This window comes from Spodoptera frugiperda, chromosome 28 (genome assembly GCF_023101765.2).
Source record: "Spodoptera frugiperda isolate SF20-4 chromosome 28, AGI-APGP_CSIRO_Sfru_2.0, whole genome shotgun sequence".
Lineage (NCBI taxonomy): Eukaryota > Metazoa > Arthropoda > Insecta > Lepidoptera > Noctuidae > Spodoptera > Spodoptera frugiperda.
In genome coordinates this window covers 10097270-10124863 of record NC_064239.1, presented here as the reverse complement: position 1 = coordinate 10124863, position 27594 = coordinate 10097270, and the positions used below count along the sequence as shown (strand labels likewise).

Here is a 27594-nt window from a genome sequence, read left to right as displayed (position 1 = left end):
TTTGTATCTGAATAACAGTGATGACTAAACTGCGTTAAATAATACGATGAAATGTACCACTGCACAGTTCCAAGCGTTTTAAGACTCCCTGTCAAGGCATTGAATAATGAAACGAATTTACTAGAATAACAATTATTCACGGGTTACAGGAGACAATGATTGTTTATTTAAACATTGGTTTTGGTAAAAAAAAGGTGAAAATGAGTGAAGACGTTTACAGCATTGCAGTGACTGAACTGTGAGTGCAATTTATTAACAAACTGCTGTTGACTACTAAATAGGTCTTCGTGAACTTTGCTTACCCGTTGTCGTTGAAGCAACGGTATTCAATCCATCAGCGGGCATTTGCAAAGCAGTTATGCTCCAGTTTCGGGTAATTGCGTTTGCACTTGTTATGCGAAATCAAGCAAGAAGCCAACATCGTTGACCACCGACTATTAACCAACATGTAACATAAATAATGCGTGAAAATCTGCCGGTTGTTCGTTGCGTGTGCGAGCATTATTATTCGGAGCTTGTCTCATTACGAGAATTGCCACACGAATTCATTGCTACCGGACACAGTTGCTTGGAAAGGAAAATGTAGGAAGTAATTATTTTCTTAAATACGTATTGTTGTATGAGACTACATTAAGTTCTAAAGAAAAATATTCGTACTAGCAATAGCTTCTATGTTCATTTTAATATAGTCGTTTCTTTTAATTTTACTGATATCAGTGAATAGATTTAAGAAAAGAAAAGGTTTATCAAATTAAAATTATGAATTATGGAATATAACATACACTGCACTATTTTTATCACTACAAAAAGATATTTCCGCGTATTTTTTCTCGCGATCTCACGACATCGCGTGACTTAAGTGTTACCTATGTAATTAGGACGTCGATGTTCTACTTAGTTCAGTAAAAAGATCTTACGTTGCAACTTCATCCGTGCTGTTCATAATATATGTGAAGATAATAAGATTTGTAATGAGACTAGCCAAAAGAAAGTTTAATAACATAAAGTAGACAATGTTGGCTATAACACTTCGTCACCGTATGAAGACTAATGAGGCAGAGAAAAAACGTAAAGAAAATCTAACAATGAGCCTACATGAAGAAAAATTGCAGAGTAGCTACGTCAACTGAATAATGAAGATCCACAATAGATTTCAGAATACAATATGGAATGGTAATTAGTACATTAGCAGTCCACGATTGGTCGGCTGTCTTCCTCAATCCCACGCTGCTTTAACTCATCGACTGTCAATGCTCATCGGCTGCGTTGGTCGTGTTTATTGTTCCGTGTGGTTGGTAGAGATGGGAGTTCACGAGACAATCAATATTTGACGAAAACAGTCATCGTCGTGAGGTTATCTGATGGCATTGTGAATTATGGCGCATCGGTACCAGCCACCAACATCACCGCCTACGAATATTACGAATAATTTCGTGTAAACCTTCGTAGAATGTTCAAAATGGCATAGTATACTGAAACTTATAATATGACGATTTAATATTGATTTTATTTTAATCTTCATCTTTATAGTTATCGGGAGTCGAAGTACCAGGGTATAAACGGAACCTAGGTTCATGCAAATAATAAATCTATTTTCGATTGAATATAAAGTCGATATTGAGTTAGACTAGAGCAATGAGTCACAGCACTGTTCTAGACTACGAGGCTATAAAGTTAGACCTATTTGATATTGAAATGGTCACTGTTATGGTAAAGTTTAAACGTCCAACGAAATGTGTCCTTGAAAATTCCAATTAATCTCAATAGCAACGAATTTACAAAGTTCGGGTCAAGCAACTTGTAATATGGCAATTACTTCCTTGTAATAACAACCAGGCATGCCTTTTTATTGACTTTTTCTAATGGTCCACGTGCGAATCGCACTAGCCTCGGTGCGAGGGCACTGTTCACGGACCGTGAAGGTGTATTTGTACCCTTCCACTGGCTCGTACATTTTCTAGAAGGTTTAATAATATTATTATTATCGCAGCAGGTAACAATTGGCGTTCAAATGAAATAAGCATGAAACCAGTACCCTTAGTACGAGTTTTAATTGAAACGTGAGCGCGTTCGGCGCTCTTATTGGCCGGCTCGAATAAATCAACCAATCAGAGAGCTGAACGCGCTCTCGTTTCGATTACTTTAAACGTAAAGCAAACTCATACTAAGGGTACAGTTCAGAAGGAGCAGAATAGTTACGTTATCATTTTAGAAAAAAAATATGTTATATCATGATATTCAACAGCCTGTCAAGTAAATTGTACAAACTTGTCACCATATACACCTACTTTCGCTATGATGACTGTCGCCTCCTTCGGCTGATAAGCAGCTTATATTATTATATCGAAGTGGTTTTGACGCTTTTGACCCCAACATTCAAAGGTGGTATAAATCTTGAATAAATTGTTTTTGTAAAGTCCACCCCCGCATGTTATGTAAGACTAAGATGTCCACTAAAATATAATTTCACTTTCTTTCGGACCACAGTCAGCGTAGGATGGGCGTGACGACCGGCCGCCTTTGACGGCACGTAGATTGCATACTTTCCCTGTTTTTATGGGAATCATGGGGCGCCAATGATATAACAATAATGTGAAAGCTCCACAGAAACATGTTGCTTTTTGTATACAAAGGGAAATGTTACCAAAAATCTCGGTCATGTCAAACTACTCGAACAATTGTAACAAGAGCCTGTTACATACGTGGAATGGAAATAGGTCACTTCCATTTAGCAAGACAAATATCCAATGTTTGTCTTTCATTCTAAAAAGAGGAGAGAAATAAATGTAAAATGTTTAAAGCAGCTGATACTTTCTTCTCCACGTTTAAATGAGAAAGTTTTTATGCAAAGTCTATATACAAGTAGATACTTTGTAAGTCTTACAAGACTGGAAGAGTAATTTATTACACTTACATGCAAGTAAACATAATAGTACAATGAACTAATATGCATGTTTGTATAATAATGCCGAGTTCCAACTGAAGAACCAGCTCAGTTATCGCACTGGTCATCGGAATACGACGCCGTAAACAAACAGGTGGGTGCGACTGGCAATCCTCCGTGCCATTTGATAGGGTCTATCTATTTGTAACCGATAACTTTATGGTACATCGTGTAGGTTCTATACGAGATGAGTTCATCAAAGTCAAAGCTTTCAAAATGTACACCTAACTTCGACCTTAAAGCTTAGAGTGGGTGTTCGTCTGTTATTATTAGCATTGACACACATAATGATTTGCAATTGCAACCACATTCTCGGCAATTTGGTTCGAAGAATAATTACAATGTGGATATTGCGACAGCAAAAATCATGGGATAAAGCGGAACCGAAGTAATTGGAAGGACAGAATCATCTCGGTTTAGACAATCGATTTCTACATGTCTAAATTGTCAAACGAAATATAAAACAGCGACAAAATATCAAGATACAGCGTCGGCTGAGACATTGTCCCATTATTGGTAGCAAACGCTTCTTTAAATCTCATAATGTTAAAGGAAGTAGACCGGTTATTTCTGTCAAGCACTCATAGTGGGCACATCGAGGAAACCCAAGATGAAGCAATTAACCAATTTAAAATGATTAATGTTTGTTTTCCATCACAGAACATAGTTGTGAACAGATGTCAGTCACGCTTTTTACCTTCAAAAATAAGTGACTTCATGCGTAGCACTGTTACGATAGTATACGATAGATGGGACAAGCCACGAGGACTTGAAAAGAAACGAAAAAAAGACAAGGCGGAAATAAATGGTTCAAATTGAATGGTGAATTATAAATAGTATGTACTCAACCGTGTCATACAGATAGTATATAATAGAGCTGCAGTTTAATGGTGCTAATCAAACCCAAATATAGAGTGATTACCATGATAATACTCCTACATCATTGAATTGAATTGTGCATAAGACTGTAGTGGTGACTTTGAATGATGATTGATGACATTATAAAGGACGACTATTAAAAAAATATTTAAAGATCATCCAACGCTAATCATTAGCTGAATATAACAGTTCAGGTAGGTCAAGACTACACGGAGTGCGCGCAAGGCTGGCTTAACTATTGGAACACCTATTAAATAAAACCGTTTAACAACTAGCTAACCTTACCTGTACAGGTTTAGATTACAAATAACTTGGTTTAATGTAGTAATTTTCCAGTTTTCAGACTATCAGATAAAACAATTAACGGAATAAACATTTTACCAGGGCCGTCCGACAAATATAACCTAACTCTTCTTCTTTAAAAACGCTCGTCAGTTGAAAGACGTTGGAAGCTTATAAAAATTTCACGTTCTGGGTAAAGCACAGTAATTATAACAGATCTTGACTTGGGCAGTAACAATAGTAGAAAGAAACACTAATTTGGCCATTGTGCAGTCCAACTATAGAAAGAGACTGGCACGCGTTCTTGCCAATAGAAAAATTAATGAAGAAAGTCTTAGAAGCTATAATACGTGATAAAAATAAACGTTAGGTAGTAAATTTATTTTAAAAGTTAACACAGAATACTTCGGTGTGGCTAACTAACTAATTAATTGAATAAATATAATAAATAATAATTTATATAGCGACTTATCTAAGCATATTTAACTATGTTAAGGCACCCGTAATTTTACTAGTTGTTTAGGTGCTTAGTTGAATATTGAGAAATGTTTATGTTTCTAACATTAGCATTCTTTCTTATTTTTAAGAAGCACAGGTCAGCTCATCAGTTCATTAGTATTTAAAATAATTTCCTGATTCATAATTGACATTTCATTTTCCAGCGGAACGACCTAGTTTTTTCTATTTGTGTATACTAATTTAAATATATTTTGCATATTGCAACATATAAGTATTGATAAAATCAGCGGCGGAAGACGAAGAAAGTGACACAGTAACCCGCTTGTCGGAGTCGAAAGAAGCGAGAGTAATCGTATGACGTCTGCGATCAACAACGGGCGTGGTTGTTGAACTCAAGCCTCAAAACACAGGAACTTGACAATTCATTGTCTCCAGGAGTAATTAAGCAACGTACCCACAATTTGATTGCTTACCATAAATTAGAACATTTGACAAAATTAGGTGAGGCATCGTCCAAGTTGCTATTTCATTAATTTAACTAATGCCCGTCAGACACGCCATACAAGTCCGGCTATGGCAAAAATTGGGTGCAAGTACACAAATTGTTATTATGTATTATAGGTACGGACATAATAACACAATTACTGTCAGTGGGAGTAGACGTAACATGGAATCAAAATTTATGTTATTATGTCTCCGTATAACACACCTGCCAGCTTTGACGGTTATTTACTAAATCATATGACGAAAAGCAATTTAACAACGATCTAATTTCGCAATTCGTACTGACAATGTTCAATTGTGTAAATGTGGTAATGAAAGCGCGTTAGCGATTTCAATCCGTAGAACAGATAGACGCGGTTTTGATCGCGTAATGAGTTACAGCATCGACTCAATCAAGACAAATATTCATTTGGCCCCGAAAGTCTGTCTGCTGGAAGTGTTTCGTTATTTCCAATTAAACGGAATATTCTTATAAAAAATGAGAAATGCTCAAATAAGATAAGTCACTCATTTGTGTTTTGTTTCTTTCGGTTAAGAGGATGAGTTCAAATATTTGAGACAGCAAATAATTTAACAAATGTTAGACACTCTTACATACTCCCGGAATACAAACAAAATCTTCAGTAGGTAATTTCTTATTTTCTTAAGTAGTAACATATGTACTCATTACAACACGTAACTTAAAGAAAACGTTATTTAACACTGGTAGAGGCAAATTGCTGACACTTATTGAGTCGGTTACCTCAAAATGTAGTCTTTAACCATACAGCAGTGACCACAAAAAAAGGTTAAAAAGTCCAATTCAAACATCCAAATATCTAAAACGTTTTTGAATTTTGGAGATAATTTTCATATGAAATAAATCGGTTTTATTTATTTAATCGGTAACATCTCAGTTATTTTTTGAAACTATATCTCAACTCATGTGTGTTAGTCGATTAACTTCTGTATGAACCGATATTGTGGCATAGCGCGGATGGCGATCAAACTTCTGCGCACGCGCAACACGCAACCAACTACTTTCGCCGATTAAAATCCAACGCCGTCCGAGATATTGTACGTGACAGACGTTTAACGCGTACCTATTACGAAAGTACGTCACGATTCATAAGAATAATTTATTTGATACCTAATGATGTTTCGTGGGGCCCTCACGATGTATTCGCGTGTAGCTAACATCTCCAATTGAAATGCTCCATGACAATTGAATCTTCTACCCATTACAAATTAGGGCGTTTTCTTTTAAGGTAAGAAATCTAAACAAAAGGGAAATAACTTCACACGTACAAATACGAACTATCACTTTCTTTTAAAGCGTGCTTCCCAAATCAACATTCTATCTCAAGCAAGACACAGCATTATACAGAAGCAATTTAAATATTTATTAATATCGGGTCGTTAAATTAAACAAACATGTTTGTCATCAGAAACAAACGGGTTCTTAATGTAAGCAGTAATCCTGTCTACGACAACTGATTGATGAAAGCCGTGAACTATGGCAAAGGATTACTTGCCGGTGTCATCGCTTTCTCCTTGAATGCCGATTATAAAATACCAAGCGATAAATCAATATTAACAAGCAAATTGCTGCCGCAGGCAACGTACCGACATATGCACAAAAGTACAGATTATAAAACTTCAATTGATAGGTGCCCGAGTGAAATTGGACCGGAACATCGAGAAGAAATCGATACCTAGTGATGTGGTTAAAAGGCAATTTTGTAATCTTATGTCTTACTCTGCAGTCCATATGCTGGCTATAAAAGAATAATTTTATTGATACTGCACTCTGGTAAGTACTTCCGAGTCTGCGGTGTGGAGAAACCGCATTGGTTTTTATTTTATATTATAAATATGATTGTATCATGTTCTGCAAAATTGGAGATCCTTAGAAGCGGTTGTAATTTAAAAAATAGTTTTCTATGCAGAAAGTACAAATGCGCAGCAATCTTGCGGTTTCCTTCTTTTTAGGAGAGTATTCGTTGGATTCAGCTCTCACTGCGTAGTCACGGACAGCTCTACGGGTGGTCGTTAGTGCGAAGTAGGTATATGAAACAGCCTAAATTCCCACTTTCCAACACCATCAATTAGTCTTCTTTTTTGAAATAAGTAAATAGCAGTTACTCATGTTTTGTGGCACACCTGTTATGTTTCATGAAACATTTACTTCGATATTGAGTAATTCCGTGTGATGTGATTCTGCAACTGTGACAAATGTCAACAACAGCGTCTCATAGATTAAAAAGAAAATATACAAATCAAACATAATAAACACGGAGGAAAATAATGTCCAGTCTCGAAATGACGTCACAGTTCATTATGTCTTTCATTGTATTATCGAAAGCGATAAATGCACAATAATCAATTACGGATTTGAGAGACAATAGATTTGGCAACACACAATGTTGCATCGTCCGTCGATAATATCGACAAAACTGACATTAGCGATAAAGTCGTGAACATGAATGTACGCTCGTGTGCACATAATTAAGTTACATTTGTTATAGGGAAAGTTACATAATACAGAGAAAGCTTTTGATACTGGACATCGATAAAAAAGTAACGATACATTTGCCAGTATCGAGTTAATAAAATATGGTCAAAACGGACCTTAAAATAAATGTGATTGTCACGATTTTTAAATTGCCACCATCGTTACGGATAATTGTCACGAATTTGTCTTAAAATTAGCGTACTACGTTGAGTGGGTAACTAGAGCGCATCGTGTTGAATAAAAAGTGTCTATTGCAGCGGCTGTCAATCAAGCGATGTGCAGTATTATTTTTGAACTTTTTTTTCTTAGTGTTCTGGTGTACTTTCTGCAGAAAATACTTTCCATCAATTAGCTATCGAATGGAAAGTCTACACTTTTCACAACGTATTTGTTCGATAAGTATACAATAAATAACGCCAAGTTTGCATAAATTATGTTCTGCATCGTAAACTTTTATTTGAGGTAAATTATTGAAATAATGAGCACGATACAAAGTAATATTGGTGTTACTACTATGTTAAGCTCATAAGCTAAGCTGTGCTCATAATCATTTCACGAGACGACAATCAAGGTAGAGCTGAAAAGTACACCATATTTTAAGATATTTCCTATTTTCCCAGACATTATTATCAAACAGCTACCTAAGATTATTTAAATAGAAACTACAGAAAACGTGTTTACATTCAAGAGACGAATCTCAAATCACCTGCTTAGTTCTCACAGAAAAATCCCATAATTCAGGATTTCAATACCTAATTACATGTGAAATGTGATGAACTTATCGTGTTGTATTATTTTATAGGACATACAAAATTATGTAGTATCATCGAGATTAGTAAGGTCACTCATGTATTAGCAAATTAACCTTTTAATTTATTATAGGAAAAAGCGAATGCAGTAGAGCAGTTTGCCTGTTGTTTTAAAGCTACCGCCCTTGTTTCGCGTGCCACAGAAGGGTTGGTCATGTTCAGGGATCACGAGGTGGGGCTTCGTGAAAACGCGACCCCGCTATCTTTACCATAAATAGGTTAACGACGTGTCATGTCGCCTATTCCATAACAAAATATGTAATCACCTTTGTCACGAACTACCAAAATAATTGACACGATTTACGAGAGTCGTTGAGCTGAATTAGGAGGTGAACTAATTTCTGAGTCTATTTATGAAACTATTTGCACATTTAGGACATCCACTTTATCGCCTCTTGTATCTTTATAGCTGTAGGACATTGCTACCCAGGTGAAGAGTAGGCAAAGCATATACTTATTCCTTTTCACCTTCGCTTTCCTTTGCCTTTCGCTGCAATTGTACGGCGAAGAAGATTACAAATAATCTGTGTTATTTGTGACACTTAATACACTGTTCGTTGTGACAGGATATAAGGCAAGTCACAAGTCACAACATAATATTAGCGGCGCCCACCGCTATTAATATTAATAACAGGTTACTATAACATTGAGTGTAGAGTGTCCAGGGTTACTTTGAAATACAAGCACCAGTCAAATTATTTTGATAAGACACATTAAAATGTTCACGGCTGTTGTTTTATTGTAGGTCGTAAGTTAGTTTGACAAACAAGTATCGCAAACCAGCCTTCTAGTGACACTTTGTAGATTTCTCTCTAGTTGGTCGGTCGAGCACTAATTCTTCGAAACTCGATCACAAACATCAACGTGTTTCACGAAAGTTCTACAATTTCAATACCTTAGGCTTCAATCAATAGTTATCAACAATAAGTACGAACCGCAAATTAGTTGCTTGTAAACCAATACAAATAGTTTCGAAGGCAATGTTTCAAACCAATCAACAAGTCTGACAAAGACATTATCATAGTGGAATTAGAAAACGGCCGACTACCTATTATGCTTATGAGGCTATTCATCGTTTTATCTCGGTTTAATAACAGTGGCAAGTGTCCTATATAAAAACTGGTCACAGTAGCAATGGAGTCGGCTCGGCGAAATGAAACCCCGACCGGACGCGATCGTCGATATCACATTAGAAAACCGTTGGGTAGCTAGATAGGTACACACCTCGATGCATATTGGTTACCAGTCGAGTTCAGAACCACGGCAGCTAATTTGTTCAAGTCAAGATCTAGTTGAATAAAAATAAATACTGATCTTGATCTGCTAAGGTTTCTACTTCCACTGGTAAGACCGCATCATTAGATAAGATGTTCAAAGGATGACTGCACTTAGTTTATTTTTGTAAAATGAGTTAATTTCTAATCCACACGTGTATCGATTAGACGTTTTTATTCTGATAGTATAGGAGGTAGTCGATGAGTCATAGCGGAACAGAACCACTAATAGAGGAAAGGCTAATTGTCAATGTACATATTAGGTACTGATTTTCTATTCGAACGTTTATGGTCGGGGTTTTAGTAGATGTCTTGTTAATGTGTTGAAAGATCTAGTTCCCACAGAGTGAGATTAATCTTTTGCACGTTGGCTATCAATAAAATGTTTAAGTCAGTATAAATTACAATAATTTATGTTTTTTAATACATTTAGATGTCTTATAAGTGAAGCGAAGCATGGAATACCTATAAAAATCAGGAAACTGTTGGAGAAACATAGGTGGAGAGTTAATTTATTACACACATAAATAACAGACAGACAATAGAAAGATAAATAAGCTTAAAAAAAGTAAATCTTGCAAGCAATTATAATAAAATTACTGTAATTAACATCCAATAAATATGAGCGGCGTCTTTCGCTTCACGAAATGGCAGAAGTAGAAATGATTTAATCTCGCAGAGATCGGATCGCTAGAAAATAGTTTTGGTAGCCGAACCAGTGTCCATTAAAGTCATCAGTAATGCTGATGGTCGAGATAAAATCATTTGTAAAGGAATTGCATAATGGGTTTATTATTCAATCCATTATTAAATATATCGGATAGCTATTCATTATGACAAATGCCATTATGAGTGTTATTGATTATCTTCTCATAAGTTATCTTATGTCATTACTTATCTTGCTTATCATTCGCTTGGAACTCTTATAAACAAACTTTATGATAGCATTGTTTTGTTTAATCAACGAAATGTGTGTTTGGCTATAATCGTTCATTGATGTTAAGTACTTGGTTATCACGGGTAAATCCAAATTTTAGCAAGCAAATGAAATAAGTATTGAAATGGAAAACCCCAATACATTCAAATATTGCTGAAACTAAATTCTGCAAATTAATAAAGCAATGTTTTACAAGGAACGTATCGGTAATGTAATATCCTTGAATTTCGTAACATTCACATGTTTCTGCGAAATAACATAATGCTTAAGTAAGTCTTACTTACAAATTAATAAAGACTAAGATAGACATGAAATATATGATAAACAACTATTAATTTTGCTTTAATATTACAACATGAACAAGAACAGAATAGAGGTACCTACTCGTCTTATTATTCGAACACGACAACATATCGATTTACTAATAAAATATCCGATTAAACAATTGTTTCGTAATTCATTTAATAATCCCTTGTTTTAAGATAAAATACTTTAGTAAAAGATCACGTAAGCTAATTCTAAATAAGTGGATTTGGCCTTTTGAAACAACACGTGCGTGGGGGGAATCAAAAAGCTAATAAGCCAGACTTTTGTGTCTCAAGGTCAAAAAAAAGATACCTATGTAATTACTATAGTTACACAACACGGACAAATGTATCTAGAATCTAGAACGTAGGCAGTAATCAAATTAACTTTATTTATTGTTGAAACAGGCAGCAACGGTTGGGCGAAGGATGAGAATTTTTGACCATTTACCAAAGATGGCATTACATTAGGTATGTAAGACCCTAAAAATGAGGAAAAGAACTACTCTTAAGTAATCCGACGAGGGGTAATGATTTGATTGTAAGGTAAATAAGATGGTTCAACCCGAGAGTGGGTTAATTCGTTAAATAAATGTTAAAGGTTTACGCCAAAAAAGACATTTTGGAAACATAAAACCAAAGGTCTAATTTCATTGTTTCAACTTAGATACTGAAATTGAAATAAAAGTATAAAAATGTCCCTTTAGTTAAATATTATCCGAGAACCGCGCTTAGTATTTTTAACAACGACCTTTCCCTTTTAGACCCTTTGTTTTAAAAGCAAACAAAGGGGCACAGTATAGCGTTAAATAAATTCCCGTTTGTTTTAATTTTTATACTAACTATGCGTTCTGGAACGTACCTATTGTTACAGAAAACGAACCAATTACCATTAGAGAAGAACATTACTAGAAAATCGGAACAATTTCTGTTTCAGTCGCAGTTTTCATTTCCCTGAACGTTTTCGAACAAATTCGCATTTCACAGATTATTTTTGTTTGTATTAGGCTCCAACATATCTACTTACTATTGCGGGATTAACTACTAAAGGTGACTCTCCCAATCCCACGTCTATTGTGAGTGTGACAGACATGTGTCACGTGCATTTGCACGCGGGGACATCCAATTGGTGATACAGTGTACCGGCCTAGCGGTTACCGCGTGAGCTCGAGTTGGGGCTTCAAACATGTCTAAAATGCCCTGAACTTATCAAAGAAACGTAATTAATTACACGTCTTCGGTCTTTTGAAGGCCGGCTATACCATAGGCGATTTTGTAGGCATTCGATAAACTTTAACATGAGCTATCATTGTCCTCAACGCCTTGTTAGCGATCCCAACGTTTGAAACTTAAATTAATGACTTTGAAAATTTAAGCCATGTCACACACAGCCGTGTGACTTTGAAAACTTAAGTGTGGGAGAGCCATGCTTCGGCACGAACGGGCCGGCTCGACCAGAGTGATACCACGGCCTCACAGAAAACCAACGTGAAACAACGCTTGCGTTGTGTGAGTGAGGTTACCGGAGTCCCCAACAACCCTTAAATTCCTAACCCCTAAAAGGCCGGCAACGCAATTTTTACGCCTCTGGTGTTTCAAGGGTCCATCGGGTGATCCGTGTGCTCGTATACCGATTTATTCCATAAAAAAAAAACAAATTTTGCTTCGAGTTTCGAAGAGACACTCTTTAACAAGCACAGCTGCCACAACAAACAGCCACACATACATACATGATGCAAGTTTGCAACTAATAGTTATTCCGCCGGTCAGTTCCCCCTCTAATTATTTAATTGTCTGTGCATTAAGGGTACTTGTATGTTGGTGGTTACACTCTGCGGTGACAACAGCGTGCAACAAGCGTGACGACACGGAAATGCGGGCTGCGTTTAGAAAGCAGTTTAGTTATTTGGTACGCATATATGCACAATTGCACAGCTTAGCCTAACTATGTGGATGTGGTGTATTGATTTTGCGGAATGTTGTACTTACCTAAATAACAGAATTTCAATAGAAATAACTAGGAACATTCCGAACTGTGTATAGTTGAATAGGTCAATTGGTTCTTTTGTCAATTAATTACCTAACGATAGGTATTTATTATGACTATCAATAGTTATTTGTCTCTTTTGAGACATTTTGAGCCTATCCCCAATCTAGTGCCTTCAATTGTTCAATTGGTGGACCAGACCATTGTCAGCGTTCACGTATTCACTACGTATGTCATCGATGCGCTGATAATGCACATTCGATTAATATTTCGTTTTCAAGCAGTGCAAAGTTATAAGACAGATGACTAAACAACTACCTCAAAGTGGTAGTAACTAGTTGGATACAAGTTCATGATGATAAAAAAGTAATTTAATTACGAGAAAACATTACGAGTTACGTAATTGATTCATTCATTCCAGAAATTACTTGTTAATTGAGGTATTTCATAAGAAATATAATTTTCAATTATAGTTTTCCTTTCCGCGTACACAGTGCCCTTGCAAACAAACGTAGGGTTTCAAACGTAACATAACCAAGCCCAACAAGTGAGCTGTTAGAATTCTACGTTATGTAAACTAGTTACAAGGAGATTGTGAACGTAATCAATTTTATTAAACAAGTGTGAAAAACGATTTTTTTCGTAACAAATTCAAAGGAGTTATGTTACGCAATACTTAACCCTTAAACTGGCAAGCACTTTTATTTCTTAAATTTGTCATTTTAATGTTATTTTTGTATTTATTATGATCCCAGAGGAGTGAAAAAAATTATGGAAAAAATCTGTATATTACAGTTTTCGCGAAAACCTGTGTACTTCAGAGAGTACATTGCCAATTATAGTGTAAACTACGTTTGTACTACGTGTAGCACACTGCCAATATATCACTAATACTCATTTTGTTAATTTATTACTTTATTTATAAAAAAATCATCACAAACAAAAATTATTTAGTATGAAATTGACGTCATCAGTCACGTTCATACTCTGCAAGATTATTTCGGAGAGTGCGAGGTGGAATTGCGCAACTTGATTCCCCCTAGTCCTTTAAATCATCGAATCACAAGACAATCGGCGAAGCGCCACCGCTTCATGGTAGATATCCCACCCACTCGCACCAAGCGCTTTGTTTCAAGCTTCCTTATGCGAACTGCTAGAGAGTGAAATTCTTTGCCGGAATCTGTGTTTCCTGATGGGTATAACCTGGGTGTCTTCAAAGTCCGCGTGAATAGGTTGCTTATGGGCAGACGTGACTCCACCGTAGGCCGCATCATCACGTACGAACAGGCGAGATAGCAGCCAAACGTCAACCCATCAAACGTAAAAAAAAACTCAACTTTTGTTATTATAATATATAAAATATAGAAATAAAATACATATTGATTAACACTATGCATTTGGCAATGTACTTCGTGTATACCAAAGTCTATTTCGTACTGATCTGGCAACGGTATTCACGGAGTACATACTTTGATTCTACCTTATAATATTGTTATTACGTAAATTAGAGCAATAATATCGAATATTTTATGTTACTTGTTAGGCCCCCTTGTGCCTCAAAGCCAAAAACCCAGAACTCCCAAACGAAAAAGTAAAGAAAACAATAAAAACCTTACCCGGGTCGCAGAGACACCAGACCGTTTCGAAAAAAAATTGAATTTGACAAATTATTTTCGATTTTATCACAATTTACAATAAATTTCTACCAAGATTGACAATTATTGCTACTTATTTAATATAAAAAATTAGGTTTTTTTAAATATTTGGGTCATTAGATTTTTTTAAAGTTTATGGTATTAGTGGAGTACAGTGCCAATTTAAGGGTTAAAATATTTATCGGAACTCGTTTGACCAATCGAGTATGGCACATAATATTGCGGTTTTTCCAATGAATCACTTATCAGGTATCAAAAACAAACATGTCTTTTTATTAATTTACAATTGAAGAAGTTAAATAATGGAATTGCACATTTCTAGCATACTACGACCGTTTCTTCTACGCTCATTAATTTCTTCAAGCATGATCGCAGATTAAACAATCTCTCCGCTAAGAGATATTCATTAGCATTTCCTAAATGTTTGAACTCAGGTGAAGGTCAAAACTTATTACGAAATTACTAATCGTACTGCCTGAACAATCTATTAGCAGTGAAAGTAACTAATTATCGTTGAGTAGCAAAATACACAAACATGCAACGAAATCAAGTGGCAAAGCTTTCATCTTGCATTGGATACGAGCTCTAATGAGTGTGCGCTACACCAGAAATGATCAATCGATTACACACCAACTCAAATCGATGTAAATTTGAATCGATATAAAAAGTAACAGTCTACGACTTAGCGGTTTGAAATCTCAACTTAGGAGCCATATACAAGAAAGAATATAGACTTTGCCATTGTTGCATTCATAATGACGGTAATTAAGTGTTTAAAATCTGTAATCGGTCCCAACTTGGCTGCAACTCGTTTCGCGTCTTAATGGCGTGATTGGTGGACCTCGGACTTAAACAATAATATGACGATATAAAAAGTTGATTCAAGTATAGATAAATAGAGGTTACGTTACTAAATTTGCGTTCTCAAAACTTAAGAAATAATGGAAAGCCTGGCAAGATGATTCATTTCAACATGTCTTCTTTGTAAGAAGGGCAATTTATTAATAGAATCAGTTGTTTATTGTAACACCGTGCATTGTATCGAGATGGAAGCATCAGTTGCGATATCAGTTGTCAAAGATAAGTATCTGATTAGATGGAAGACTTCTTAACCCGTCCGTCAATAGACTATTATAACATTGCGTAAAAGGAACATTACGTTTTAATGGAAATTCTTCATCTTCACAAAGCTTCTGGTATCGATGTAACGCGAAATTAGTTGATGTAATCGAAATAAGGTAAAAAAACGATTGGACTAGAACGAGCGAATGACGCAAGCTCAATGGTTGACGGTATGTCACAGACAGCAGTATGCTTTACGCACGTCTACGATTCCAAGCAAAATATAGTAAAAAAAAAAAACTATATTTTTTTAAACTGTTTTCCTGCTTCATGTCTTTCCTGCACTGCGAATTGAATGTATTTGTCGAGCATTCAACAATTAACTTTTTTGTTACCTTTTAATGCGCAATACTGCGACCGTTCGATTTGTGCAGAAGTAAATCGCAAGATAACAGTTTTCCAATCAAAATAAAAATACGACTTTCTAAATGGGACAAGCACAAAATTATAGCTATATGAGATAATGTATCTGATTAGCTTACCCGTGCAATGTTCTTGCTAAGTGCACCACTACACGTTATCTATAACATTACATTACAACACGAACCGTTTTCCTCACTTTCTTTTTTGGAAACAAGACTTTTTTCATCGTACTTCTTTCACGGTACACTGTTGCACATGTTTAAAGATAAAGTATATAGAAAAGTAACAATGGTAAGCGTGGAGGTCGACCCGCGAGCTGCAAATATTTCGCAACCCTCTGAAACAGACTGGCTGACAGAGCCGAACATTGAACATTGCCAACTAGGTAGATAGGTTTTGCCACAAGCACGCGATCGGTAGTTACGTACCTTATACAATTTTAATATCGAGAGTACACGAAACCCTGTCTTAAATCTATAAAGATTATGCTGTCTGCAGTGAAGAATAGTATCGATACGAGTATTCGCTAATGGATTCAGCGTTTATCTAAATATGTATCTAGAACTAGGTCGATAAATAACATAAAAACTTAAAATCTACATTAGATCGACTAGTTAGAGTCAACGGACTTTATTGATGTTTCAAATAATATTATTAAACTAGTGATAGTGGTGATTTTAATATCTTCTTCTGTGACCTAAAACTTTTACTTAAATAGGTATATTCAAATATTTTGATAAACCAAGTCGGTATGCTGTCGAGGCCCACAAAATGTTAGTTTCATAGTGGGGGGACGATTCACGCGAGCACCGTCCCTGGTACCCTGGCACCGACAGCAGCCACACTCCGAACATGCGACCTTAGACGCTATAAAAAATCGTTTATCTTTCTTTATTATTGTTACAAAAACCAAATTACTCTGTAAAGAAAGTTCTGCCTGCTCATTTCGTGGTTAGAATGAGAATGTAGCGTCACTAACAGTTAAACAATACAAACACATAATAACTGCAAATAAAAGTGCGAACATTTCGAACCATTTGGCAGTTTGTGTTTGTAAAATGGCACATTAACGATTTAAGTCGAGCAAAGTTAAAAAACAAGTATTTACCTATATATTTTTTACAAATAGTGCAATGAAATAACCTTCTCAGACTTCCATTATACAAATTATAATTCATATTGTTGGTTTATTTCAGACGAGTTGTATCCAGGCTCCGAATAAAGTGAGTTCTTGCAACACAAGCGACAGCTGTGCGGCGGCAGATGCTGCGCGAATTCTTTATGTGGCGAGACTCCATCTTTATGTAAATGTGTTATTTACACAGAACAAGTAACTCTACGTAGATGGATGCATACACGATCGCGCACAGGTGGAAGCCTGGGAGTAAAAAGTAGATATTACTTTACTGCACAATTAATACGCTGGTGGTATCGTGGCGTTTCGTGCAAATTAAATTGTGTCAGCTGCTTGGCCCACATCGCATTGTCTCGTCGTGGGATCAAGATACTATTATTGTTCATCGACGAACTGTTGGCAAAATAGAAAATTGTGAACAATAGCGTGTTATTTTTTTAACTTCCCGCGCCGAAGCACTCGGAACCAGGCAAAGAATAACGTCTATACGTAAGAGCATGCGACTTGAATATGATCAGCATTTCTAGTCAGCCTGCACGTACTTTCACAGTGCAAACATTGGATAATCAACAACAATAATTTCTAATTAAAATGTTTACAAAACGTTTTCAACTTCATGTGCAGAACATGTAAACAATTGCGAATGTAGGTAGTTTCACATTGCTTTCTACGCTATACAAGGTGTTGCATATTTATATGCATATAATAGGTGCTGATAGAACATCACGGAGACGTGTCACGAAACTGAGAAACCTAACGTTTGATTACTGGGAAGATAAGCTCATATTTCGCTGTTATCTCAACGTGTAGACATTGCATATCAACAATAATTTTAGATAAATACATCGGCCGTTGGCCGTATCATGGCGAAATCTTATGGAATCCGCCATTTAAGGTGGAGACGCGCTGTGTTTCTGAACGAGTTCTACCGTAGATGTTTAATTCAAATATTCTCGCGCATTTTGTAATCCAACGTGTTGGTAAATAACCGCATACATTTGACGTGCTTAATGTAGCGAGCAGGTCCTTGGTACTGTAATATTTATGGAGCGAGTAACACATTACTTTGGCAAATTAAGATCAAATCTTACAAATAGATAGGTACTTTTATTACCTACGTAAAGTGCAATATACCTATGTAAAGTGCAACTTACTAAAAATATATTATGACCCATTATTTTGGTAACTAGTATAACATCAGAAAATGAATTATTAGATATACCTATTTCTTTGTGAAGAATTTTTTGTATATCAAATAAAATCATGCAAACATATAAAAATATAATATAACTATACCAAATTACAGAATGAAACAGGAAAAGTTATAACAAGGACAAAAAAATTAACATACTGTACGAAAATGTCTGGTAAGACAAATAATTAAACAACAGGTAAAGCATTCATTAGGTAGACAAGTACTTGAAGTACAAAGTGCAAGTTAGCAAGCACTCACAAATGAAACTTATGTAGATGGTTATAAACTTGATGGTTAGACATGTCTGCCGTATGTCGGACCAGTGGTGGGCAAAACTTACTACCGAGTGAAGCCCACTCAATCTTGCGGCAGGCTTTAGTACTTATATGCCGGGCAAATTTAGGAAAGGAGGTAGTATCTTGCATTCCAGTAATAAGTCAAGTTAATGTGACAGCGTAATATAGGCCCTTGTTGCAGCAGATTATATGGTAATGCAACCTTTTATTGTCTTAATAAAATTAGGTATTAAATTTTAATTGTGTTAGTAACTATTTCTCTTGATATTTTACACAAATTTCATAAATTCTTAAACATTGAAATACAATAACAGGAACTAAAAATCATATTCAGCGGAAGAATCTCACGGCCAGTAAGAGTATGAGAAATCAAAAATATGGTACCTAAGTCTTGTCACAATATTTAATGAAAGATATAATATGTTTATCTGCAAGGTGACTGCAATAATTTTATAAGTTAGGTACATTTTACTAAGCCAGTGCTAATGACAACTGAAGATAATAATTATGTATGAGTAATTTCCTAGTACATAAGAGAGAGAAAAGAAACTGAAATTGCTAGAATTTCTGTTTAAACCACTTCAGGACCAAATTTATTTATTTATTGTTAGGAAAGCTTACAGACTATTAATAATTTTAATAACTTAATTTATATCTAACTAGCAAACCAGGCGAACTCCGTTTCGCCACCAATGATTTTCCTGTGTTCCTGCTTTTTTTTTTAATTTTTTTCAAAATTTCTTTGCTATAAACCTCATGGAGCCCGTGACCTTTCCAACGAATGCAAAACCGTGGAAATCGGCTAGTGCGTTCTGGAGTTATATCGTCAGGAAGGAAAACCTGACTTATTTTTATATAATAGATTTGCTAACAACAAGTTTTCACCGTTAAACTTATGTTTTTTACAAATACACAATAAAAATAAAGTACTTTAGTTGCCACTACATGTTTATATCGCAGAAATAATGAAACCTTGCAAACAGGATTTTACTTCAAAGCAGATGCGCTTACTTGTCAATAATACTAGAATAATCTTACATCCTGTTATGTATAGTTACCTAGTAACTACCTAAATATTGTTTAAGTAAAATAAGACCTTGTTATAATGTTTTAAACATTGAATTCCGATGTTAGTAAACCTTTTCAATTGTAAAATTTCTGTTTAACATAACTTTCATTATGATTCTGCCAATGGAAAGAGAAGTAAAAACAATCATCTCACTGGGGGGTATTCTTTTAAAATTATTAATTCATTCAATAACTGCATCAAAATTCATACATACTGAAAGCAAATGTCTTTGTTTCAATGATTTAGACTTACTCCAAGGTTAATTCAGACAAGCACAAGACATAGTACACTTTAAACTTAATTCATATTAATCATACAAACAAAATTGGCAGTAAAGACAGGTAAATATGTTAATATAATTTGAGAATTAAATGACCTGTTTAATTATGATTGTTTTTACAGTTATTTCACAGTGCTGAAAAGTAAAAGTTAAGCAATATGATTAAACTTACCACATTATTATAGTTGAAGGCTGTGGCCCCAGGCTCGAAGTATTCTCTATTCATCTTATCCCCCATCTTGGCGAACGCAATCACTAACTTTTTATAGTTTTAAGTACACACACAACCATTATCAACAACAACATTACTTATTTTCTAGATTCTTGGAACATTTTCTATGATTTAAAGGAAATTCTACGACCGTTAGGAGCGTCCGAACGAGCATCGTTGAGCCTATATTTTGGTACACTATTAGCAAGTACTATCATAACTTTGATATTTTATGCATAAATTACATACAATGGAATGTTATTCAATTAAAACACAAACAATAAAACATTAAATATTTGCCTAAATCTCAATTTAATAATTATTATAATTCGCTACCCAATACTTCTTGACAATTTATTTACCTTGACACATATAAATGTCAAAGTCGCCATCTTTTAATTCCACAGATCACAAAAACATTACGTGAAGGGCTTAAATTCTCAACATAACATAAATATCCGAAAATCCGAGTATATTTAATCTGTGTTGACTAGAGATGGGCGTTTTTTCGGATAAATAATCTAAAGGAATGAATTCTCTTTGGAATATAAATATATCGGCGCAGATGATAGACGAGATAAAGAAAAAAGGTGGAAATTCGCCTATACTTTGGGAGGAAGGTGCTTTGGTGCTCAAAGTCTCGGAGGTAGATATAATAATGGCGGGATTAGTTTGAATCCCTTTTTAGGTTGAATAAAAAAATTAATGTCAAAGACCCAGACAAGTAAGAACAAGGTACAATCTAGATTCATCTACTTTAGAAAATATTGTATAATGTATATTTAATTTCGTTTTTAAAACTGTTGTTAAAATGAGGTATTATAATAAAAAAGTTTATATTTGTTCTTCATATTTATTGGGAATAAAAAATAGTTTTTATCAATAATAATAAAATGGTTTTCGGGTTGCCAAGATAATTTTATACAAGTTTTAGTTATGCGATTTCATAATCGGAATTTAATATTATTTTGTCTATCTCTATTCTATATATATCTCTATTCAACAATGATACACACATCAAGATTGTAAAAGTTGAATAAATACATAAATGTTTTATGATTAAACAATTAACTTATAGTAAGTAAAAGATTTGTATACAACTTATATACGCACTACAGTTATAAATAAAACAGCTGTAATTCTATTGTTAAACACCAGAAATAGTTTTAAAGTCATGATATAGCTATTACAAATTATCATATAACATGAAGTTAGTAACTTCAACAACACTTAGTATTACACATTTTGTGTTGACAAAAGAAATAATATTTTAAAATCTACCTTTTCATCGAATTTATTTTTTCAGGTACATCTTACGAGCTACACCCAGCAACAAATATACTGGAATGTTAATATAAAAATACAATGTCAAACATTTTACTAACAGACACTGGTCATCACCGAAATTCCCCATTTACCCCTTATCCAAAACAATAATGCACATTGCAAATAAATTAACATTAAATACTGTTCATAGTGCCAATAACTGATTTCTGTACATGAAAAATACAATAAGGTACACTACAGTAAACATTTACAATACATAGTTACTGTTGACATTTTTATAATATTACAATTATATCAAAATACTGATGATTATTTTAAGATCCCATAATTATACCAAAATATTATTTACTAGCTACTTCCGCACGGTTTTACCCGCTCTGCTTGGCTCCTCTTATGGCTTCCTCGATAAATGCACTACCCACCACAAAAAGAATTATTGAAATCGAACCAGTAGTTCCGAAGATTAACGCGATTAAACAAACAAACAAACAAACTCTTCAGCTTTACAATATTTATAGATTTTTAATTTATTCCTTTTTGTCAGATTGTTTTTCTTCATTTGTATTTTCCTCTTTCTTAACAGATTGTGTAGTATTGAATTTGTCCATGTATTTTTTCAGATCCTCAGTGCCAACGCGATCTGCTATCATTTTGAGCGACAGAGCGAATACTTCTTGAGCAATGTTCTTGTCGCGTGCCATTGCTGACTCTTCACAGTAAAAACAGTTGTTGAAGTATAGGCCGGTTACACCTCGTAACTCTGGGGCTGTTGCGGCGTACACTGTTGTTGCAGCTGCTTGTTGCTGTAACATGAAAATGATGGTTAAGTATGTGTATCTTGTAGTTGAAAATGAAAATACATAGCTTGCTTCTTGCCTTAGGGTAAACCTGGCTTGACCCTCAGAGAATCAATATATTCTTATGTAATTACGTTCATAATTATCTTTATATATTTAATTCTTCTGTAAGTGTGTATGTCACTGAACTCCTCTTAAACGACTAGACCGATTTTGATGAAACTTTTTGTGTATGTTCAAGAGGATCTGAGAATGGTTTAGATTCACAATTTTGTCCGCTGGACAAAGTTTTTTTGTTAATTTTTAATTTATTAGTAGTTGTTGATTTTGGAATGTTTTACATTGGATCCGACAGACGGCGCTACCATCGCAGTGTCAAATATTAATGACGTTAGATATTGTCATAACATTTGAATAATAATTTTCACCAAAAAGGTCCAGAATGTTTTAGCTTATTAAAATCTAATTAAAGACGTGTAGACAGGACAACGTCTGTCGGGTCCGCTAGTATAACAATATATTTCATGTCATTAGCAGCCACAAGATGTTCATGTCAGTTCTTGCTTTATTACTTTCAAACTATGACTCTTTATAATGTATTTTTTGTCATACTTTACTTACCAAAGATTTAGTGAAAGGTCTGACTAGTGCAAATGCCAATCTGAACAGCCACCATGACTTGCTTAAATTTGTGAACACCATGTTACCTGGGTGAAGTGAGTTCACAAGGATATCTTTACTCTTCCACTCTTCACTCAATATCTGAAAATTTTAAGAACAATTATTTAAAAACTTTGGTTTAAAAATTACCTCACTAAATATATCACAGAATATTATTATGTTTGTTGGATTTTATTATATAAAATTTTATATTATTATTATTTACCTTTGCACTTATAACATTATACAATTTCGAGTTGTTATAGGCCATCATGGAACTGTAGGATTCTCTGGGAAATGCAAGATTTTGCAGGTTGAAGACATTCTTAAGACTCGCAAACCTGGAAAATGAATCATAACATAAAGTTCAATACGTAAAATTAAAGTAAGCCATATACATATACATATTATACATATACATTGATCATTAGGGTGTCCCAGCCAAGTAGGGCGAAAAAAAAATTTTCGATTTTAAGTACGCATACCCTCTATATTTTTTCTATTTGACCCTAATAACTAAAATAAAAAATATCATTGGTATCGGATAACGGGAACCCGTGCCGACTTGATGTCAAAGTTTTAAGAAAAAATTGTATGGAGATTGGAAGGAAAATCACTTTAAGTTAGCTTTAATGTTATGAATTAATATTTTTTATTATTGTAAATATTTATTTATTATTAAAATAATATTATATATAAAATTTCCTCTGTAATGGCATTATTCTACAGTCAGGGTATTTCAGTCTGTGTTCCTGTGCGCAATGTAGTAACGACTGTTTTTGTTCCTTTTCAAGTGTGATTTTTTTCGTGGAAATTTTGCATTAATTTCACTGCTCCCTCATTGGCTGTATCATTAACGGCTTCAGTATTAACATGTGTGCCTTAACTTCTAGAAAAATTGCATTCTTTGACTATGAATAGGACCTAGTGTAGGAAACTGTCATCAATTTTAAAATGATCGAATAAGGCCTTGCTTTTGGAGGAGTTATATATGGAATAATCGTCAATGTTGAGTCCAAGTGCCTCATTAGTGACCGCCTGAAGGACACGTTGGAACAAATTGGTGTATAGGTGGCCGTATGGCCTGTATGGGCTTGAACACCGCCGTATCCTCAGGGATGTGCTCGGCGACGGCGACCTCTCGCGGCCGACATTGGTTCAATCCATGGTGCGGAGCGAGGGAGACTGGGATGCGATCTCCTTCTTCTGGAAAGCAGTCATGCTAGCTAAGGAGAAGCGGGACGCGTAAGGAAACCAACCTTCTCAAGATCCAGCCGTCACGAGAGGCACTCCGGGCGTCGGGGATCGCGCAACGATCTCTGGCCACCGTAAGTGCGGGTCTGCGGACGGCGAGCAAAAGGTAGCTCGTCGCCCGACCAGAACCAGACCCGTGCGGCACAAATAGCCATCAAACCACCATACATGGGCCCAGTAAGGCTGATATCTGATCTGGAGCTGCGGCCTACCTAGCGAGTTTACCGAGGATCCGGTTTTTGTCCACTTCAGCTAAGTGACCAGGCCTGCCAGACTCTTTCTGTCGCTGCAAGAAGATCCCATCTTCATCTATCTTTATTGAGCGTCAAATCTGATATGCAATGTCGAATAAATTGTCCAAATTAGAAATAAACTTGATGAGGCCGTTTAAATAAGTCTTGGGTTTTGTTCGTATTTTTTTTTTGTAGATCTCGCCAAACTTGTTATATAAGGTCACTAGCTTCTTAACTCAGTTAGGTGATGCTTTAGTTGATATACGGGCTTTTTCCTAATAAATAATACATTCACGAATATTTAGGATTGGACTTTCATTGATTATATTATCTTCGCGAATGTTGTAAAACAAAACTGCCAATACTTGGCCATTGGAGGGCAATTTCGAACCGGTAATTTAATGTTTTAAATCATCTATCAAGAATATGCACTTTTTAGAACTGCGTAATACCCCTGACATCTTGACTAAACGAAAACAATATGTTCCCTAATAAATCAAACAAGTAATAACAAGCACTGCGATACGATAACTCCGACGCGTCAAAATATGCAAGTACTGACATGTATCAAGGCAAGTCGGCACGGGTTGCTGTGCTTCTAGGTAAATGAAACTTTATATACGTGTATGTTGACACTATTCGAAAATAATTAGAGGGTATGCGTTCAAAAAAAACGACTTTTATTTTTTTGGGACACCCTATTGATCATATTTCAATAATTATGTATGTGTATATGGCAGAACAATGACCTGATGATGTATTTATAAAATATTTAAACAGTTTACCTATAAATTGTCCTGTAATTCTCACAATGGTTGTTACACTTTTCTGACAATGGTGTTTAATAATTAATAATAGGAAAACAGATTCCTATTTCCTACAAAGCCATAATTCATCTATTAACATTAAAAACAAAAACATTAAAATACCTGTGAGACTCTGAAGAGACAAATACAACTCGAGATCCCTTCTTCAGTAGAGGTTCCAACAATATGGCCAAGTACAGATGACTTAAGTGGTTGACTTGGCAGGTCATCTCAATTTTATCCACTGTTTCTGTGTATGGCACTCCAAAAATACCAGCATTTAGAATTAACATATCCAGACGACTGCAAAATAAATATACAACATGTCTTTTAGTTTTCGAAATGGTATGTGGAAATGCACATTATGATGCTATATTGACTTTATTCCTGTCATGTTGTGAATTCCGTGGTAGACGGGTGTGCTTAGTATTGGGTTTATTAATTCAAAAATTAGAAATTAATTAATGTGACTTTTGAGAGTGTTAGAGAAGTGATTCTCAAAATATTAAACTGCTTTCATTGTCTATTATTATTGCACATTTATAGTTTCAGGGTTGGTGACAAATATTATTTTTCCACAACACAAAATATATGGGGCCTCTGCGAGTTGGCTGTTCGTATGCCTTCCAATAGGAAAAGAACTAATATAAATAATACTTTTTGAAAATCATTAGAAATTATGAATTATCGTAAATATACCTACTCTGAAATCATTGATTTGATGGCTGCTGCACATTTCCTAACACTTTCAAAGGAGCATAAATCTAAATGCACAGCTTTCAAGTCTTCTTCCGATGCTTTAGTATCTTGCAGTATTTTTTGTATAGCTTCCTTTGTTGACTCCATATTCCTGTTAGCAAATATGACACTGCAGCCATGTCTTGCCAGAGACTTGGCAGTTTCGAACCCAATGCCTGCATTGGAACCAGTTATCAGCGCATACTTGCCTGATAAGTCTACTCCATGTAGTATCTAGAAAAGATAAAATTCACAGGTTTTAACTAATAATAGATAATTAACCTCATGTTTGTATGACATAATAGAATACATGTTGTGTCTCGCGTGGATCTGCGTTCATGCATTCTGTTTGTTCTGCGGCATATCAAGATTTAATTCATTTGATTTTTTATCACATTTACTCAAAATGTAGACTATAAAACATAAAGATCAAAGAAAAGAAAGTTAAAAGGTTATTTGATAAACTTAGGTATAGAGTAATAATTATGCTAATTCCAGTTAGACTAAAGGCAAGTGTAATTTTTAAATTAAATATTTTATGAAACTGACCTGGTAAGCTGTAGATGAAGCATCGAACCTTTGACGAAAATCATGAACGTGTTCTTTTGCGTCTGTGGCAAAAGCTAGCCGGGGGTCCACGTACGTTTTAGTACCAGTTTCTTTTTGCACATAGACTGCTCTATCCTCTTCATCAAATGTTTTCGTCCAGCCATAAGGAAGCTCCTTAGGTATTTCTTTCTTTCGCCCTGTCCTTGGATGTGTCCATTGCGTCTTATTGTTCAAAGTACTAGAGTACAAAGATCAATCATTTTTTGTTAATAGATTAAGATAAAATCCCGATCGTAAGTGAGATATTTAAATAGCGACTTACTTTATAAAATAAACATTTCCATCTTCAGTCGATTTCTGTTCCCATCCCGAAGGTAATTCATCTTCACTGTCCGATTCTACGTGATGCATTATAATTAATTTATTTCGGAAATAAACCGGTTTAACACTAAGTTTCGCAAAGAACAGTCGTGTAGTCGTATGTATTCAATACAAAATATAACATGAAAATATTTTGATAGTGTGACACTTGATAGTGTGTCAGTTGTCATACTTGTCATGTGTCAGTTGTCATACTTGTCATGCTTGTCATTTATTTTCCCGATGTCAGTGCCACAGATATTAAAAAAGTTAACGTTTCGTGTCTACTGCAACAGTAAAGAGAGAAACCTAAATGAGTTACTGAATATGTTTGGCCAGTTTTTTCACAGATGTATAGGTTTCGCGCTAAAACAAAACTCAACATAATTTAACAATTTCAGTGATGAAATGTTTTGAAATTAAAATCGCAATGAAAGGTTCTACTGGTCTGAACATAGGCTTCCTACAAGTCGTTCACCTTGTGGGTGGATGGCCTACACTGCACTTGCTGGTCTGCTTGTTATAAATTTTCTGAGTTGGAGTGGCAGTCCACTCCAGCTTGCTAATCTGCTGGACTATGTCAGCGGCTTTATTTCGTCTCTAGATTGCTAACAAAGAATCACTGAGCATAGCCCTTCATAATAATGCGCTACTGAGGATAGAGAAAGGTCGTAAATAATTTGTGCAGGTAGGTAGGTAAATAGAGAAAT

The 27594-nt window shown here is 35.1% G+C and overlaps 2 protein-coding genes across 4 annotated transcripts in view; both read right to left on the bottom strand.

Annotated features, from left to right (window-relative positions):
- The window catches only part of LOC118265524 (uncharacterized), a 63890-nt gene extending 43306 nt beyond the window's left edge, over nucleotides 1-20584 (bottom strand). For 2 of the 3 annotated variants that reach the window (XR_007707327.1, XM_035578439.2), the window contains exon 1: nucleotides 20162-20582. Coding sequence is in view for 2 of the 3 variants with exons in the window: in XM_035578439.2 (XP_035434332.1) it covers nucleotides 20162-20227 (66 nt within the window). In the remaining variant the exon portion in view is untranslated. Of the gene's footprint in view, nucleotides 1-20161 lie in introns of all 3 variants that reach the window. The other variant, XM_035578441.2, reaches the window with a different exon arrangement.
- Nucleotides 20585-21033: 449 nt separating this feature from the next.
- Nucleotides 21034-27048, bottom strand: LOC118265578 (WW domain-containing oxidoreductase). The gene is made up of 7 exons (XM_050705908.1): nucleotides 26847-27048; nucleotides 26525-26762; nucleotides 25941-26209; nucleotides 25361-25540; nucleotides 23171-23285; nucleotides 22906-23046; nucleotides 21034-22290 (listed from the first exon to the last, which is right to left on the bottom strand). Exons 1-7 carry the CDS (start codon nucleotides 26933-26935, stop codon nucleotides 22015-22017), a joined length of 1308 nt encoding a protein of 435 aa, XP_050561865.1. The 5' UTR covers nucleotides 26936-27048; the 3' UTR covers nucleotides 21034-22014.
- Between the last annotated feature and the right edge of the window lie 546 nt (nucleotides 27049-27594).

Bases quoted from the DNA above. Each gene is read 5' to 3' on its own strand.
- LOC118265578 (XM_050705908.1), bottom strand. From the start codon at position 26,935: ATGCATCACGTAGAATCGGACAGTGAAGATGAATTACCTTCGGGATGG. The intron at 23,286-25,360 runs GTATTTTAATGT...TTCATTTTCCAG, and splicing joins GTCTCTTCAGAGTCTCACAG to GTTTGCGAGTCTTAAGAATG. The intron at 23,047-23,170 runs GTAAATAATAAT...TAAAATTTTCAG, and splicing joins ATAATGTTATAAGTGCAAAG to ATATTGAGTGAAGAGTGGAA.